The following is a 19,085-nucleotide window of genomic DNA, read 5'->3' as shown; positions in this document are numbered from 1 at the left end:
AGATGCCCCCTATCGAATGTCGAGAGACGTTTAATGAGACTAGCGCCATGAGTGGAGCTAGAAAATGATAATGCGACGGCTTTGACGACGGCGATTGACCAGTCGTCGCCCGTGGTCTGTGTTTCAAGATCCAAGAAAATCGATTGGTGGATTGAATGGAATCTTATTACATAACGGTGGCCACTTGTTACAGACCGTGCGTCATTCTGACTACAGTGACATCATGTACCACAGCAGGTTTCAATGAATGGATTGTAAAAGCTTTGTACTTACCAGCACGGAAGATTTCTCCACAGCCGTCACATCTGGAAGCGAACTGCGCATCGTAGCAGTTTCCGCAGTAGATCTTGTCGGCCTTAGAGCCAAACTGTTTGTCGACTAGCGAGATGCGGCACTTGTTGCACAGGAAGCATGCTTCGTGCCAGTGCTTGTCTTTGTAGGACAGGTCCTGAGAACGAGATAACGATTAAAATCTCGATTCGAATTCCATTTGAGACAAAATCTTACCTTAGAGTCGATGCCGATCGTCTTGTTGCATTCTTCGCACACGTTGGCAAACACGTTTTCGTAGCACTTGATACAGTACGGGTGCTCATCACGCAGGACGTACCGCTGTCCGGTGAGACTTTCGTCGCACTGCCAACAGCAGAAGTGACCCGAATGCCAATCCTTCGACATGGCCTTGGTGTACTCGCCACTGAAAATAAGCTGCAATGACACACGAAAAAGGGGTAGCATTCATTAGGATCTGTTCCATCCGTAAAGATTGTATCGAGAAGGTCCTCTGGAGATTGAAGTTTCCGACAATTAGCAAAATATTCGAGCGTATGTACCTTGGCATTAGTCCGGGGTAACCGTGGCCTTGCATATCGGGGAGAAGAAGAACAGGTGTGTTTGTGTATGATGAATGGCCAAATGCAACTCATTAAAAGTTTCATCTTGATCGAATAAACAGTTCAAGGTTAACAAAGCGAACAAACCGCCAACGAAAATGCATCTTGATGATCGCAAATGGCGTTCATATTTCACGTGAAAACATACATTTGTTGTCACGAACCTGTCACGTTCAGACTTGGTAACCTTTTTTTTTTCAACTAGGCCACACAAATCTGAGCTACTCAACAACATGTGAACACATTTGGTTTCCAAAAATAGCGGACACGTTTGAACATTTTGTAACACCTCTGCTGCCAGGAGATATTCCTCCATTCAAGCAGCCAAGGCAGAATAAACACAACTTCTTCGACATTTTGGTGTGGAAACTCGGTCATTGGAGTGAGCCGAGTGCAAAAGAATTTTTCTATTCTTTTGTCAAGCTGAAGCAATATCCGGATAATTGTACTTAGTTTCACTTTTTTTCAAGGATGTAGGATAATGTTTCAATGTAAGATCGTTGGGAGATAAATTATGAATGGGTGATGAAAGCGAAAATGATCATTCGGAGAAAACATTTATCTGATTATGTTTATTGCATTCCAGTATCTTATTACATGCTAAGAATCTGAAAGACAGAAGATTTACGATTAGAATAAAAAACAAAATACCATACAAACTATAAAATGAGCAGAACTATGGAACGTAGTAAATTGAGATGTCTTGCTCACTTGATAGTCTATCTTCTATCCTTCTACTAATAAAAACAGTTTCGGTTCGTTACGAACGGCAATCAAAACTTCAAACGTGACGAATGAGTCATGACGATGATGCGATGGCGACGTGTAATTGGAGCTAATTTCTGCCCCACTTAGTGTTAATACAGTGGAACTAATGATCGTGTGGGTGGTCCGACCATAGTCAGATCAGACCACCAGGGTTTATGCTGTATTTCCGTGCTTGGTTTTGTTTTGGTAGTGAGGTAGGCCGCAGTAGAAAAAAATCAAAATAAATGACAGCGGAAATATAATGATTGGTTTTAGGAAGAGTGGGTCAATCAGATAACTATATAAGTTTGCGAGAAGGTTTTTTGTTAGTGATCTGGGAAATATGTAAACACATATTTGAGGTCATGAAGACTTTTTGTATTTATTTTGGCAAGCCAAAATTAAATACCGAAGCCATGGCAGCCCGACCAGTTAGTCGTGACAAAATGATGTCGAACATTTTTGCTAAAACTAGCAAATTTTTATGTTACAACGGTACACGTTTTCTAACAAACTCTTTTCAAGGCGTACAACTTATCTGGCTTCCGGTAGATAAATTATAAATATTTTCTCATTACATAAGACTTTAGCTTATTCATAAAAAAAGTTGTTGGGATCGACCGAGAATTTCAGTGTATTGCCTTAAAACTTCACCTTGATACACTTAAATTAATTGGCATGTTATTTACATTTCCTTTGTTTTTATATCTTACTAGCTTTATGTACCCGGCCTTGCTCGGAGTTGCCAGTTTAATTCGCAGTTTTTTTCACCATCGGAATTGGAATAGGTCAAAAGGATAATTGTGTTTTCTTATTGATATTTCATCATTTGATTAAAGAAGGTAGATTACATTTGAAAACATTGACTGATTTTGAAAATGGGATCAAACCCAAAATCGCTTTTATTCCGGGCAAACGTCTATTTCTAAAGAAGGAAAAACATACACCGATGCCTTATTCCGGAAAAACGTCTATTTTAAAGAAATGATCACATTTACCATCCAGAAGGAAACACTTTAATCAGTGCTTTTCTCCGGGCAAACCATCATTTCGATGAAGTGTTTAGTTCATCGAGCCCCGTCATCTTCGCCTTCTTAAGAAAAAGAATGTTTGTTCCAAATTTGGTTGAAATCGGGCAAGGGGTACAGAAGTTATGCTGGAACATTGGATCATTGCATACCTTGCTTTTATTTATTAATCTTGAATCATTATCATATAATTATCATACCTTTTAAAATTTGGAATAAAGGTTACTCGATTATGGATCACTATGCAATTTGATCATTCATAATCATCAATCATTAATCATATCGATCGTTAATCATTAACCATACACATAGTGTGTCAACATTTAATCACGATCGGTAATCGTTAATCATAATCCAACGGTTTTTTCATCTATTATTCATAATCGTTAATTATTGTCAAAATGAATTTAATCATTAATCATTATCAGTCATCATTTTCAAAAATTATAATTCATTAATCATAATCTTTAATCATAGAGTTGAATGATTTAATCATTTAATCTGCTTAGAATTGGTCCTGGGGTCAGGAGTTACACTGAATTGCCCGTTTTCTAAAGACAACCGCTTTCCCTTTACCCTTCCTCTTTTCTCAACGGCCATTTCACCCCTTTGTTATCTTCTCCTAGGGATAGAAAATGTGTGTGTACCAAATTTGGTTGAAATCGGTACAGGGGTTCAGAAGTTACACTAAATTGCCCGTTTTCTGAACAATACCTCCCTCCAGACCCCTCCCCCTTTCCCAAATCCCCTCCCGTACGATCGGCTCCTCATAGTGAATATGTGTACAAAATTTGATTGAAATCGGTCCTGGGGGTTGGGAGTTACACTGAGTTGCTCGTTTTCCAAAGACAACACCTCCCCTATACCCTCCCTTTTTCCAATGACCATCCCATCCCTTTGTTATCTTTTTCCTTATGATGTAGAATGTGTGTACCAAATTTGGTTGAAATCGGTACAGGGGTTCATGATTTACTTTGAATTGCCCGTTTTCTAAACAATACCCCTCTCTCACACCATCCCCTTTCCCAAATCCCTCCCATATGATTACCTCCTCGTAGTGAATATGTGTACAAAATTTGGTTGAAATCGGTCCTGGGGTTGAAAGTTACACAGAATTGTTCGTTTTCTGAACAAAACCCCTCCCACCACCCTCCCCTTTTCTACATGACCATCCCACCCCTTTGTTAACTTCCTCTGAGGATAGAGAATGTCTGTACCAAATTTGGTTGAAATCGGTCCTGGGAGTTGAAAGTTACACAGAATTGTTCGTTTTCTGAACAAAACCCTCCCACCACCCTCCCCTTTTCTACATGACCATCCCACCCCTTTGTTAACTTCCTCTGAGGGATAGAGAATGTCTGTACCAAATTTGGTTGAAATCGGTCCTGGGAGTTGAAAGTTACACAGAATTGTTCGTTTTCTGAACAAAACCCTCCCACCACCCCTCCCCTTTTCTACATGACCATCCCACCCCTTTGTTAACTTCCTCTGAGGATAGAGAATGTCTGTACCAAATTTGGTTGAAATCGGCCAAGTGGTTCAGAAGTAGTTAGCGAACATACATACATAGATTGGTTTTTATATATATAGAAGAAGAAGAAGAAGACTAGTCGACCCGGCAGACGTTGTCCTGCATAGTAGGCGAAAATGCGCGTTCTGAGCTGTCCATGCGAAATATCTTAATTTTAGTTTCCATAATTTTTCCACCCTTACTCGTAATTTTCGCATGAGAAAATATCATATAAACCCGTCGGGAACGATAACGGACATATTTGCTGAAGGAATGGAGATAATCTATCCAGCTGGTTTCGAGTTATGCAGATACGAACACAGACCATTTCATTTTTATTATATAGATAGAAGATAGAGATGAATACTTTGTAGAACATTTTGAGCAATTTAGACATTAGTTTAGATGTGAAAAGATTGATAATTTTTCAATTCAAGTCAACAGATTAGTTAGAATTGATTACAACATCCAGAATGATAACATGCTATCTGATTTAATTTCTATGAACTTTCCCTCCAAGTATTTTACATTGCAGAGGTTCCGTAGTTTTTTACTTTATTAAACTCATATGGAAATTCAAATAGTAAAAAACCCATATTAAATAAATAGAACCCATTTCATCCGATCGAGTTGATATAAATTCATTAATCCTCAGGTCGACTTATGAAAAGCAACTTGAACAATATTGATTGGCAAACATTCATTGCTTATATTAGCTATTGATCAAATTACCAATGTTTTTTTTTCGAAGCATATCTTTGCAACAATATCTTTGAACAGACCATTCCTAAAAAGCTAGTAAAAGTGAATACACCCGATTCTTTTTTTACACGGGGATGCGTTCCGTGTAAAAAAAGTTTTCAGTTCAAAATTTGAAAATCCGTGTAAAAAAAGTTTTTTGATTTCTCGACGAATCATGCAAAATAGAGCAACTTTGCAAAAATTTTGTATGGGATTTTTTTTACACGGCCGTGTAAAAAAAAACGTGTAAAAACAGAATCAGGTGTATATATATACGTTTATTCATTTTTATTAGCTATGGTACAACTATCAAATAATCAATATTAAAAACAGAAAGCAAAAGGCTCATAAAGCCTTCAAACGCAACAGGAAAGACGCAAATCTAGCTTATTATTTCTCAATATGTGATCAGTTAAATTCTGAGATAAATAGAGCACATGCAGAGCATATCAACAAGATTGAAAGTGATATCATGTCAGACCTCAAAAACTACCGCGGGATTGCCATTTTATCCCGTCGTCCACCGCAGCTTAGACGACGGAGGTCCTTCGTAGCTTAGTAGGGAAAGCACCTGTCATGCGAACTGGGGTCATGGGATCAAACCCCACCGAAGGGGCGGTTACCCTCCAATACCTTTTCCGAACTAAATCTATCACATGTTGTACATATGCATAATCAAGTTTCAGACATAGTAATTAATTTCCACTCCGGGTGGCTTAATACCCGGCATATGGGCAATTAACTTTGAATGTACTGAAAGCACATGAGTTTGGAATGTAAGCCTGCTTGGAATGGTATGAGACAACTATGATTTGCTTTTAGATGACCCACCCATTCCACCTTGTAGATAGAGATGTCGTAAAATCTCAATTAATCGATTAGTAACTAATCGATTACTCTCGATTCTTGACGATTATTGAATCGATTCATCGTTGGAAGGTAATCGATTCAAAATTAATCGATTATCACAACGATAACTCGATTAATCGAAGTAATCGACATCTTATAGCTGTCGTAAAATCCCGAGTAATCGATTAGTAACTAATCGATTACTCCCGATTCTTGTCGATTAATGAATCGATTAATCGTTGGGAGGTAATCGATTCAAAATTAATCGATTATCGCAACGATTAATCGATTAATCAAATTTATCGATTAATTTACGGCTGGTTTCGAAGCTGACGACATGAATCTTCAAACTCCAGAGCACCCACAAATTTAGAAAATTAAGCGAATTAATTCAAGTGTGGAGCATCTACTTAACACACTGACTGATATGAGCTTCGTGTGAGGACGAGATTTATGAATACCAAACGCAACGAAACCGCATATCTATACAAAAACGAATTCGGACCTCATAAAAAGCAAAAATATGTTTGAACTTCAGTACCGATACATGGTCAAAATCAGTATTATCTAACATTTTCGTTGAAGACAAAACTGATTAAGAAAGCCGCCTTGAAGTATCGGTGCACGCTATTTCATGAAAGGTATAAAAGTCGCATGGACGCAGTGGTTCATCCCGAACAAAAAAAAAATAAAAAATAGAATAAAGCCTGACTACGCAAAACCTGTCAAGTATATCTAATTAGCACTATGCGAATCGTTGAAATGCGTGTTCCTATATTCCTGCCTACATCTTTGTATTCGAATTCACTATGAAACCTGGTTGATTGTAAAAAATAGTATTTCAAAAAAATTGAATTTTTGATACCAATAGTCCGCCAAGCTCTTATAGAAGGGAAGTTGTCGGAGTCCATAAGCGTCATTCAAGACAAACCAAACTCTCCGTATTGAAAGAAATATCCGTCAAGATTGTGCAGGTATTCTGGTGTTCGAAATCTGAACCATCCGCCAAGTCCAAGCAGTCCCTCAGTGTATCCGTCAAGTCGAGTGTTTGTAAGATTGATCACATCGCATCGTGCCGAGAGTGAATCAGCCGAAATTGAGGGTCATAAAGTGATTATGATGATATACAATATACATACATAATTATTTCGTTATAAAATATCAAACATAGGTATAAAATCCCTGTTGAAGCGGATGATTTTGAATGAGCGTAAAAACATGTAGAAAGTGAAATATTTTGCGAATGGGATTATGGACTGTGAATTGGGCCAACATACATAGACACAATTCAAGAATATTCTCAGGTTTCAAAGTGAGTTCATACAAAAGGAGGTAGGAATCATAAACTCTACGTAACTGAAATTCGAATTACGAATATCAATCAGAGTACGGAGCATAAAAACTGTTTAGGGTATCTGTACCTATATCCATCTTAATAAGCAAGCAAACACATTATAATTGACATCGACGAAATTGTTGCTTTTTATTTCCTAATGTGGGGCGATGTACCGTTTTCTTCATAACTTTCGAATGAAACGAATTAATTTCAAAGGTGATCAACTAGGATTTTCCCACGGTCGAACAAAACTTGTAAGGAGAATAGTTAAGGATTAAGCCCCAAACGCAATACAACGGAACGGCGACGGAAACGGCAAATTTGACAGAAAATATATGGGCTAACTGTCAAATTTTCCGTTTCCGTCGCCGTTCCGTTGTATTGCGTTTGGGGCTTTACTATATGGAAGGCTGTTTAATGTTCTTCGTATTTTTGTATGCACACACATTCACACGGACAGACAGACATTTGCTCAGCTTGTCGAACTGGATATTGGAGACCCGAGACTTTTTAGTTTGCTATCGGAGTACAAGAAAGCGAAAAATAAGCTATGCGTACAATTGATTGTGCAGTACAATGTACCACATATATTTTGAGCTGCTCAGACTCTATTCAATTTTGGATCAGTTTTCTAAATAATGCGTATTTCTTGAATGGGTGTTTGTGGTATTGTCTGGTGTTACACTAACACAATCACATTTTTACGATGGACCGAAAGAGACAGACGACATACCGCCAGCGGTGAATCATTCAGAAAGCTTTTTTCTTCGCTTAATTTTCCTTGAGCTTTAACACAACCAAATTGAGTTTGTAGCATTGACATCAGCACTACATTACTCTTGTAGGCAGCTACGCAAAAGCATCCGGAAACAGCCGTCTACGAAAATCTTGGGGCTGGGGGCTCAACGACGTTCTCCCCCTCCAAAAACAGAGTAGTACAGAAAAGTCCACATGAAACTGTTGACAGTGACCATACAAATAATCTCACACACACCTCACTTGGAACTGGATAACATGAGTGTACAGCGTTTTGATAATTTCGCTGGAATTTTCAACTAGATCAAGAAACCCAGAAAGAATCCTAGTTCTCCCAAAAGCAACATCCTGCTTTAGGAAAAGTTTAGTTTTCACCGCGGTCTTTTCACCGTTCTTGAACATCCTCAGTAGAAACAAGCACTGACGGCGCTAACCATTGATATTTGATGGGGCACCACTTGGTACAAGATTGCTGAATTTGGGAAAAATAGCGTGTATGCAACGAGTGGTACCCAACCTCTGGCTCCGCCAATGGAAACAATTCTGTATCTGAAACATCTTCCATGGCCTTTCTGGATGTCCAAAAAGCCTTCGACAACGTCTGACACAAGGGTATGTATAAGCTATGAAGGTACAATCTTCCAAACTACCTGGTGAAAATTATCCACAATTATCTGTCGGTGAGGACATTCCCCGTCTCTATCAGCGAATATACTTATGATGCGCACGCCCTTTAGGTAGCACAGTTCTGTCTGATTTGGTTGTAGCAACCACTATGTGACTTGATTTGATGCGACCAAATATGAGGCACAGAAAATCCTATATGGCTGTGTTCTGCTGGGGGTGGCGTCTTCAAAGTGCCTCCTAAGGCAGTATTTTCCGGCCCAAGCTGCTTAATCTGTTCGCCTCCGACATGACAAAGGTAGACTGATCAGCTCTTCCTCTTTTCCCACTCCCGATCCTGTAGACTTGAACCGGTTGCGGATTGTAAAATCGTCATAAACGGCACACCAATTGAATGGGGCCAAATGTGGCTGATTTCCTCGGCCTAGCATAAGACAGCAAGCTGATTTTCAGACAGTGCACAATGGGAAAAAAATGTCCACAACGCGAATAAATTCAATATCTCGGTTCGGTATCGGCAGATTGCGCTGAAATTTTGACACAAATCGTAGAACTTTCTGGAGAATCGCCGCAGGGGTGGTTAAGTTCACTGCACGAAGCTGCAAGACCTCGCAATATTTTAGCTTCTTTAGTCGTGCCGGGGACAAAAATAACTCCCTGGAAACTTCTAGATGAGACTAGTAATATGAGGTTATTAGTAAGCAATTTCAGAAATATGATAACGTTGGGTAGAATCAGCAAGATCTCAATTCCTAACATCGTGCAGTAGACAGAGCTTACATAACACGGTTTTTGGCAAAATTGAAGTGAAATGTGTTTTGTTTTGTCGATTTTTCTTACTCCGAACTTGACGAATTACATAACCAATATTGAGGCATTGGAGTAAAACGAGGTCTTGCAACTTCGTTTTAGGATTTGTGTCAAAATTTCCGCCGATTCCGAAGCGAGATATTGAATTTATTCGCGTTGTGAAAATTTTTTTCCCATTGTGCATTGGGTCAAAAAAACTGTAACCAAGTGCAATGTTTTACCGAAATTTTGTATTCTTTAAATACTTTTACTGATACTGATGTATCCACGTATCAGCTTAAAATTGACCCCGTTCCGCAAGATCAAGCTTGCTGCCTATAAACAGGTTATCCTTCCAGTTATGGTATGCAAGTCTGGGAATGCTGCACACAATCAAATCTCCTTTAAATATTTTTTTTTAAACAAATTTCTCCGGATTACATACTCGGGACTATCCACGGAAAATGCGGAATATCAAGGTCCAGGAGCTATCGCTTCGGTGAGTCTTTGCCGAACATCTGAACACCACGGTTGAGACACGGCCCAACTAAAATGCACTAATATGTCTACACTGATGATAATTTGAAAAACTTAAATGAGAATTGAGCCAACCAAAAAGCAGAATATGTTAGTTGAGTTAAAATGTAACCCAACCAACCAGCAAATTACAACTTCAATTAGTTTGGATAGATGCTTTTAATTTAAATTCATTTGCTCGAATTAATCGTGCATTAAGATGACGATGCTGTTTCATGTGGCTTATCAATAACTGTCAACAAAGCGATAAAAAAAGTATTCAAAGAGAGTCAAAGTGGCAAATTGTTTTAAGCGTTGTAACTTTTCCGCCCGATATGCCGCAAATAGTTTTGGAGAAGGGCCCTATCTCAGGCTGAAGCCTACATAACAAAACATGAAATGGACTTGATTGATGTAAGAGATAAAAGAACAGACAACAATATCAAAAAAATACACCGAAATACAATTTAAATATCAAAATATGCTGTGGATAAGAAAAAACCAATAGAACATGATATTGATAACTTTTTGCAAATAACATAATTTGTTCTCCTCATGATAGTTAGGATCCGTTCTGTTTTGTCCGGATTTGGCATACTGCCATCATGACCAAAAAACAGCATGCAGATAATGCCCAAGGACAAGAATCCTTCCAATAGTTCAGAGTTTCGCCCATTCGGACAATATTGAGCTGATGGTTGAATGCCAAGCGAGTTTGCTTTTCACTCTAGTGGGTATGGGTTCTATCCAAGTCGGTAAGATAATAGCAAAAAGTGAAGCCGTAGGTCCCAGTCCAAGCGTTGCTTGGTGCAATACGAAGAGTACAGGTGTGGGAGTCGTCTTTCTGACGTCGGTGGTTGACACTCATGAGGAAATTAACGCAGTTGAAAAAAATCAACGTGAATAAAATTTGAAAGAAAACTATGAGCGATAAACGATTCAATGCAAACTGGGGTTTGCAGCACTTTGCATAATGGTAAAAGAAAGCTGACCTGAATATATTTTCGGGAAATGCAGAATATTTTGTATTCATTGATCTTTAAAAAGATGTGAAATAAAACTTTAACCGATTCAAACACATTCTTGTTTGACCAATTTTTAATCAGAACGCATCTCAAATTTGTGTGAAAGAGAAAAATTCTGAATCGATGACATGGAAGCTTTCTGATTGGATCGATCAAACAGTCTATGTAAACACTTTTAGTGAATAGAAGTTTTTGAAAAGTAGGTAGAATTTATAGACAAATCCATCCAGGAGAATATTGCAAGTGAAGTTTGAAAACAGTTTTGAAAAAATGTTAAACGGAACACTTTTCTATTTTTTGTTGACCTCAGCACTTATAATCCAACTATTTAGATCTCAGTAAAATTTTCTGTCGAAATTCAGTATTTTTTCGCTAATGCATCGTAAAAAATATATAGATACCAAAACTATGAAAAATTGAAGGCATTTATTTACCGATGTTCGATGAAAAGATTCATTTTTGTGGCTACTTGTAATATAGTTTAAAAAAACAGGCGTAGGGATGAAACAACTACTGAAAAATCTTGAAGGAACTTCGGATAAAAACCAAGTTTCTTGGAGCAATTTCTGAAGAAGCTTCTCGAACAACGTCTAAGAAAATTACCCAATTTTCGCACAAATTTAGGCGTAGCAGTCACCATTCATATCTCGCGCTTAGTATCACATCGATTACTTTTCAACGTTTCCATGTTTTGTTAATAACTTAACAGAATCAAAAGATTGTTAATTTTGGGGCAAGATACAGTCATCAATTATTACATCAAACTAGTAAGGGCTGAAAACTTCTCTAATAAAGAATAATAAAAAAACTCCAAACCATATAATTTTCGGCAATCTGCCGCAGATCGCTTCATTAAAAGAAAGAGAACCCCGACGAAGATAAATCTATCAATAAAGTTAAGCTGTTATGATACTTAGCGCTAGATAAATGAATGTTTCTTAATTCTGTAATTGGGATATAACCATGATAAATACAGTAATAAAAAGATGAATGAATCTTGACCTTCCTTTTATGCGCAAAGTATCGCAAACCAAAAAACACAAGACATTTGAGGCGGTTTGGCAGTGCCCCAACCAGATAACCAAAGGAATTAAAAGAAGTTCTAAATTAAAGTCTGGTGAGCTTCCCAGAAATGTCTTACACCTACAGTAGAAGTTTTGGAGACACTTCTAATTTCTGCAAAAATAATGTATTCCTGATAAATGTATGTCGAAATTTATTGGATTTGACTGTTAGGCTGGAACTCTTCAAGAGTTCCTGGTTCCTGTTTTGTAGAAGGTTCTGAGGCTTTTGAAGCATTTTTTAACTTGCTATGATTTTTTTTAAGGAACCTACTAAGTTTTATTAAAGGAAAGAATTTCTAAAAAATCTAAAACAAACTTGAATATTTTGCCTAGGAAAATTTGCATATCATAGAGCATTTTAAAGATTTTTTTTTAACGAAATTTTTAGTTGAATGTTTGTAATGTCTGTGTTGGATAGAATTTTTTCAAGAATTTGATAGTTAAACTTTTACGAACTTAAGATCTGGATACATTTATTCTGAGGTTCCTTGAGGGCATTTTAAATAATTTTGCAGATCAACTTTTGGAGGACCTTTAGGAATCTAATAGGGTAAAACGACCTATCGTGGAGGGGTTAAGCACCGTGTCAAAACAAAATTGATTTTGAAAATTCTTTAAAAATTAACTGACTACTATTTCGAATAGGATGCTCATTAATTCTAGTTCCGTAAATATTACGTCAATTGTGCTAAATATATGTTGTTTTGTTTTTATCACAATGTGATAGTTTTTGAAGATCAGTCCTATTGTTGCTGTATTGCCTGTATTAGCTAATGGAGGGTGATACCACAATAATAGGACCTTTGCACTACCGCAATAATAGGCTCAACATACTCATTTAAAAAAAAGGAAAACTGTTGCATTTTCATCATTTTGAAGGGAATTTTGTCAAACAAAAGGTGTTCTCGTGGTTGATTGGAAAAGTTTTAGCGGATCCACAATTGTTTTTGATTATCTTATATCCAGAATTTTAACACTACCGCAATATTAGAACATACCACAACGATAGGACGTTTTACCCTGTTTTACCCTTAACTTTTTTCGCCGAGATCTTAGCATTTTTTAAATATTTTCCCGAGGTGGGCACCTCTTTCAGCAAACATGACAAGTAAAAGCAGCGTTTCGGTTGCTAAGATACAAAAAACATTTTGCTGGAAATTAGTTATGAACGAAATTTTCTGTCGAAGTTTTAAAAGCGGAGCTACAGTGGTGCCCAATTCTGCCGACTTTGATAACAAAAACTTAGTGTGTGTGTTAATCTGATCTAAAAAAAGTTAATCTGATCCGAAATAAATTTCTGGATCGGATTCAAGATCCACAGAAGTTAACCGCTTAACTTTTCGAAATGACCTAAGTAACATTTTTATGTTTTTATTAACGAGACTTACAGCTGGCTCATCTCGGGTAAGTAAAATTTTTTTCATGAATTAATTTGAGTACTGAAATCAAAACATTTCATATTGGACTGTTGATGGCAATATTCAAATTATTTCATGAAAACTATTTAGGTGCTTTGAAAATCTAAGCGACAAATTCGATATAAACTTTAAATCTAGATTATTGTATCTCTTTGCACACAAAAAAAAGCGTTCATGAATTCGTGAACTAACGAGTTCATGGTGTATTTTTCGGGAACAACAGTCACGGATTCGAGAATACAGTCACGTTTACTGGAACGTTCTGGAAAACATGACTGGTGTTCCCGATTCCATGAGTTAAATCACGGTGTATTTTTGCTGGTTCACGAATTCGGGAACGCTTTTTTTTTTGCGTGTGGCAGTGTTTAAAAATACCATTGGATATTAATTGTTTAGTTTTTTTGAGAACTTTTTTTTTTCAAAAGCTGGATATCATTTGATGAAATATGACAAACTTGTAGCGCCTGAAAGTTCCTATAATTTTGTCTTATAGGACATTGCGGTTAATAAGTAATCTAAGGCGTCAACGACATTTTGCAACACTGATCATTGGTACTGAAATTGGATGGTTCTGCGCTTAAAATGTCATTGGCATTAATATAATAAAAAAAATGTTTTCAGAAGTAAGATGTCAATTCATGTGGTTTGATGATCTTTGATGTTCCTATTATATTGTCTTACAGAATATTGCTGTAGTAAATATTGAATCTGGGCGTGAGAGACACGTTAAAAGTGACGAATAATAAACCCTTGAAAAAAAATCAAAGGATGGATGTTTCATGCAGATCATGGACTAACTTCAGTACATTTATAGGATTATATCTAGACCAACATTTGGAAACGGCGTAACAGTCAAAATTTATTCCTTCTGATTCTTCGTCTACATACATAGCTACACTCCCGGCCAAAAGTTTGGGTTCACCCTCGAAAAATATAGGCAAAAGTTTTTGGCCGTATTTTCGCCATCTTACATCCTATTTCGGGTATTGTTAGTAGATCTTGCATCGTAGGTTATTTAAAGTAACAATTTTAATTTTTTATGTGCTAAAATATTACATTAAAATACACATTTTTCTAAAATTTATGTGGTAAAAATATGTTGATTTTTCTCAAAATTGAGCCCACAAAATTTCGAAATAAAAAGTGGAGCGGAACCCAATTTTAATCATAACACCTACCCAAACTTTTGGCCGATGTATACCATGCACTTGAGTAAACATTTTGATTTTTAAAAATAAAACAAGATTTTTTCGCAGAAATTTCATCAATGCATCTCAAAGATGATTAAAATTGGGTTCCGTTCCACTTTTTATTTCGAAATGTTGTGGGCTCAATTATGAGAAAAATCAACTTATTTTACCACATAAATTTCAGAAAATTGTGTATTTTAATGTAATATTTTAGCACATACAACATGCAAATTGTTACTTTAAATAACCTACGATGCAAGATCTACTCATATTCTTTGTATTGAGCTAACAATACCCAAAATCAGATGTAAGATGGCGTAAATACGGCCAAAAATTTTTGCCTATATTTTTCGAGGGTGAACCCAAACTTTTGGCCGGGAGTGTATACATGTAGACGAAGAATCAGAAAGAATACATTTTGGCTGTTACGCCCTTTTCAAATGTTGGTCTAGATATATTGTCTTCGACCTGTTTCAGCAATAGCTCATACCGATTTAAAATACCGTAGTCGGGAGTGACAATGGGTCGGGGTGAGCATGGGTCAGCGCCCTCGCCGACAGTCTGGAGGTCGGATAACAAAATCGTTCAAAAAGATCTCAGATTTCTTGTCCTCAGATACATAAAATCCATTCTACAAGCATTATATGTAGTGGAAACGGTGACCATCATCACCCCCGACGACGGTATTTGAAACATTATTGGATCACGCTATATTTTATGGCTTTCTCCGTCTAATTTAGTCAAAACGATTAGCTTTGATTTCCCCGACGTTTCGGCTCGTGTATTTGGCCTTTTCAGTTTCACCCTTGAAAAAGGTCAATTATACAGGCCGAAACGTCGGGCAAAACAAAACTAATCGTTCTGGCTAAATTAGACTAAGAAAGCCATCATCAAAAGCCAAACATCAAATCTTTCAATCGTCAGATTTTATTGTATTATTTGATCACTTTAATAGATATTTTTTTACTGTGTACATTCCAATTTTTCCCATAACTGCATACTTTTCAGCAGTTATGTATATTTGCATACACGACGCATATTAGCCTAACGAGTCTATTTTTAGAGTCTCCCAGAAACCGCGCATCAACTGCACCGTTCCAAATGAGCAGGCAGTGCCGTCCGTCAAAATAAATGAAGCGCTTAACCCTCGGAAGCAGATGAGATCAGCAGACGAATGATGCTGCTGCTCTCGAACGTCTGTAGCTGAACCGCGGCCCAACAACTCGATTCATATTGATCACAACTCATTCAGTTGTCTGGCTGGACCAATCTCTCCATCATAGGCCAACATACGTGATGTCACAGTGTGCGGTATGGATTGAACCTTTACTGATGTTATTGATTTTTTCTTTAGCTATGTAATAAACAACTATTTCATCCTTCTGATGATGCCCACGGTCGAACGCATTGATCACGTATCATAGTAATCCTCTTATCCTGTAAATGGTAACGCAAAAGACCTTTTGCCTTGCGAGCAACTACAACTAACATCGAAAGGAGGTAACGAAACCTTCACTCGAACCAAAGATCGATCGCAAAAGATCGAATTAATAAATTCTTCACACCAACACTTCGATCAATTATTTGAGCCATCCTTTTCGGTCCTGCCCGAGGCGATCCCGTTCTTCACCATCCCCCTCTGCCAGACGACAACCGTCGCAATCGAAGGCCACCGTTACCCCTTGTCCTCGATGGCGTTCTGGTTCTGCGTCTGGTAGTCGGTCTGCTCCAGCTCGGTGATCATGACCTCTCCGGTCTGATCGGACGACTCCCGGCGCTTGGTGGTCGTCTTCTTCACTTTGCGCGTTTTCTTGACCTCGATGGTCTGGGTACGCATCACATCGACATCGGCCATTGTTAACTAAAGGGTATTTTTTTTGGTTTCGATTAAGCGCGAACTAAGGATAAAACACTTTTTTTCTTCTAATTTTTGAGCAATCACAACTTCAGCACAGTTCCTCACGATATATCCTATCACACGCGATTTGAGTTAGCACAGAGAGGAAGCTTAAGGAAAGGTGTATCCCGGCGTCCGGCGGATCCGCGATGCTGAGAATTATTAGTAAGTATATTTGAGCTAAGCCAGCAGCGAACTGTAGCGCCTCGAAGTTTGAATTTGATCTCGATCTCTTGTCGAATATTGTATTTTTTTCCCGCGCGCCGTTACCACTCGCGTCGCATTTAGCTGAGCCGTTAGTTCAAGTGGCAACTCCAGAGAGTTTCCACTCTCAGTATGAAAATTTTGTTGGGGTCGTCTGCGTCGACGACGTCGATTCCGTTAAACGATTTCTCGAAATTGCGGCAAATACCCACACCCACATTGGGAAACGGTTCCGACCAAAGAAACGACGTCATCGTTGAAAATTTTTCGATGACGCAGCTCGGTGATGATGGGAGAAGTGGATGACCCGCAATTGCCGGGCTTCATGACACGGCCGGTCGGTCAACTGCTTGCACATGTAATGTGTAGAAACAAGTGTGCTTGCATTAGAATTCGTGCACGTTGAGCCAATAGAGTAACGAAAAGAACAACATAAAGCAAACCATACTAAAGTTTCGAATTCTAGTGGCGCTGAATGTAGAACCATACTCCAATTCAATTTCAGTTCGGATTTGTTTTCTTCATTGATAATGCAAATTTACAAATATTTTCTAACGATCGACATATTTTTTTAGGTTATTCCTTTCTGAAATTTTAAACATAGTTCATGGTAGTAGTTCATGGTATGTAGTTCATGGTATGTATACAATTTGCATTTGCAAAAAAAATATTTCTAAAAGAAAAAATGTCGCAATTTAAAGTTGCAATTTATGTTCTACTGGATCGCGGTGATGAGGGGGAAACCTTAAGCACATTGAGTGGACTGGCCTAGTGAATCAGTTTTAGTTGATGTAGAATTCTTGCTTTTTCTCTTTTGTGCAAGTAAATATACCGAACGGCGTTTTACACAGTCAGGTGCAGATGTGGCATTTCTGGGGTCTGCTTTAGTAGTAATATTATTTGCTTTTTTCCTGCTAAGTCGGAATCATATGACTAGGTGTGCTCCCGGTACGGTAGGAGTATTAAGTGCTGTGAGAAGAATAGGTTTGTTGAACGGCTGCTAAATATAGAATTCCGAAGGCGCAGTGAAGGAATGCTAGGCGCCAGTATGCAATTCTAAGAATTTTCCGAGATTTTCAGTCTGGATGGAAATAAAAATTCATAAATTCTTGGGCGTTAATATAAATATAGCCGAATACATGAATTTTTATTTCTCTCTTCTATTTGTATATTTTATTCCATAGAGTGTTTCAAGTGTCTCCGCATTAGCCTTGCGAGCAAAGGCGTAGGATTGTCAATCCAAATAAGGTGAATTCAACTGTTATTTTTATTCCCATATTGCCAAATATTGTAATGATATATTTCATTTCAGAAACCCCATCTTTATGCAATACAGCGGAAAATTAAATTATAAGTCTGTACTAGTTCAACATACCCACTGAACCGAAATAACCAAAACGGAAAATTCTTCCGAATGTCTACGAGAAGCATTTCCGAACTTTTGCGGAAAATTCTTCCAAATTTCCATTTCTATGAACAATTAAACGGAAATTATACGGATTATTCTTTCTGACCTTTTACGTGATTTTTGTTCGAATTTCGCCGGGAAATTCTTTTGGATTTCTTGAACTTCTTCGTTTTTTTTAATAATTTATTTTAAATGACTGCTGGAAGTTGGGGCCCTCCTTAGCCGTGCGGTAAGACGCGCGGCTACAAAGCAAGGCCATGCTGAGGGTGGCTGGGTTCGATTCCCGGTGCCGGTCTAGACAATTTTCGGATTGGAAATTGTCTCGACTTCCCTGGGCATAAAAGTATCATCGTGTTAGCCTCATGATATACAAATGCACAAATGGTAACGTGGCTTAGAAACCTCGCAGTTAATAACTGTGGAAGTGCTTAATGAACACTAAGCTGCGTGGTGGCAATGTCCCAGTGGGGGATGTAATGCCAATGAAGAAGAAGACTGCTGGAAGTTCTTCAAATTAACACCGAACACGCTTGAAATTTTCGGCAAAACATACTTTTGCATTTAAACAATAAAGACGAATCTATAAAAAAAGGGAAAAACGATCCATAAATAACATCCGAATGTTCCATAAAACGCTACCATAAATCCATAAAATAGTTCAGGAGATTCCATAAAGAATAATTTTTCGATCCATAACTAAGCTAAAATTTAGCAATTAATAGGAAAATATGTTCCATGGTCAAGAAAAACAATACAATTCTCGCTATTTTCCCATGAACGTATGACAATGATCCATAAATCTTTGGAAAATGATCCATAAAAAACTATATTTTGATCCAAAAAAAACTTCATTTTTTTTTATCGTGATGATGATCCATAATTGATCTGTAATATGATCCATAATTTTGGTTATATGATCTATAATTCTTGCTATTTGATCCATAACTTTGTTCAAATGATCCATAGTTTTGGTGATATGATCAATAAATTTTGCTAAATGATACATAGATTCCAAAAAATGTTTAAATCAGATAATATAGTTTCATTAGCCTTTTTCCAAGCATTATGGATCATATAACCAAAATTATGG

The 19,085-nt window shown here is 37.6% G+C and overlaps 1 protein-coding gene across 1 annotated transcript in view; it reads right to left on the bottom strand.

Moving 5' to 3' along the window:
- Nucleotides 1-16,592, bottom strand: part of LOC134204903 (four and a half LIM domains protein 2-like) — an 84,155-nt gene extending 67,563 nt beyond the window's left edge. The window contains exons 1-3 of the mRNA XM_062679697.1: nt 16,166-16,592; nt 508-697; nt 274-448 (exon numbers count right to left, since the gene is read on the bottom strand). Coding sequence (XP_062535681.1) covers nt 274-448; nt 508-697; nt 16,166-16,341 — 541 coding nt within the window. The 5' untranslated portion in view covers nt 16,342-16,592. The remainder of the gene's footprint in view (nt 1-273; nt 449-507; nt 698-16,165) is intronic.
- Between the last annotated feature and the right edge of the window lie 2,493 nt (nt 16,593-19,085).

Source organism: Armigeres subalbatus, unplaced genomic scaffold (genome assembly GCF_024139115.2).
Source record: "Armigeres subalbatus isolate Guangzhou_Male unplaced genomic scaffold, GZ_Asu_2 Contig948, whole genome shotgun sequence".
NCBI classification, from domain to species: Eukaryota; Metazoa; Arthropoda; class Insecta; order Diptera; family Culicidae; genus Armigeres; species Armigeres subalbatus.
Note: the sequence above shows the minus strand (reverse complement) of the source record. Positions and strands in the feature narration are given on the sequence as shown.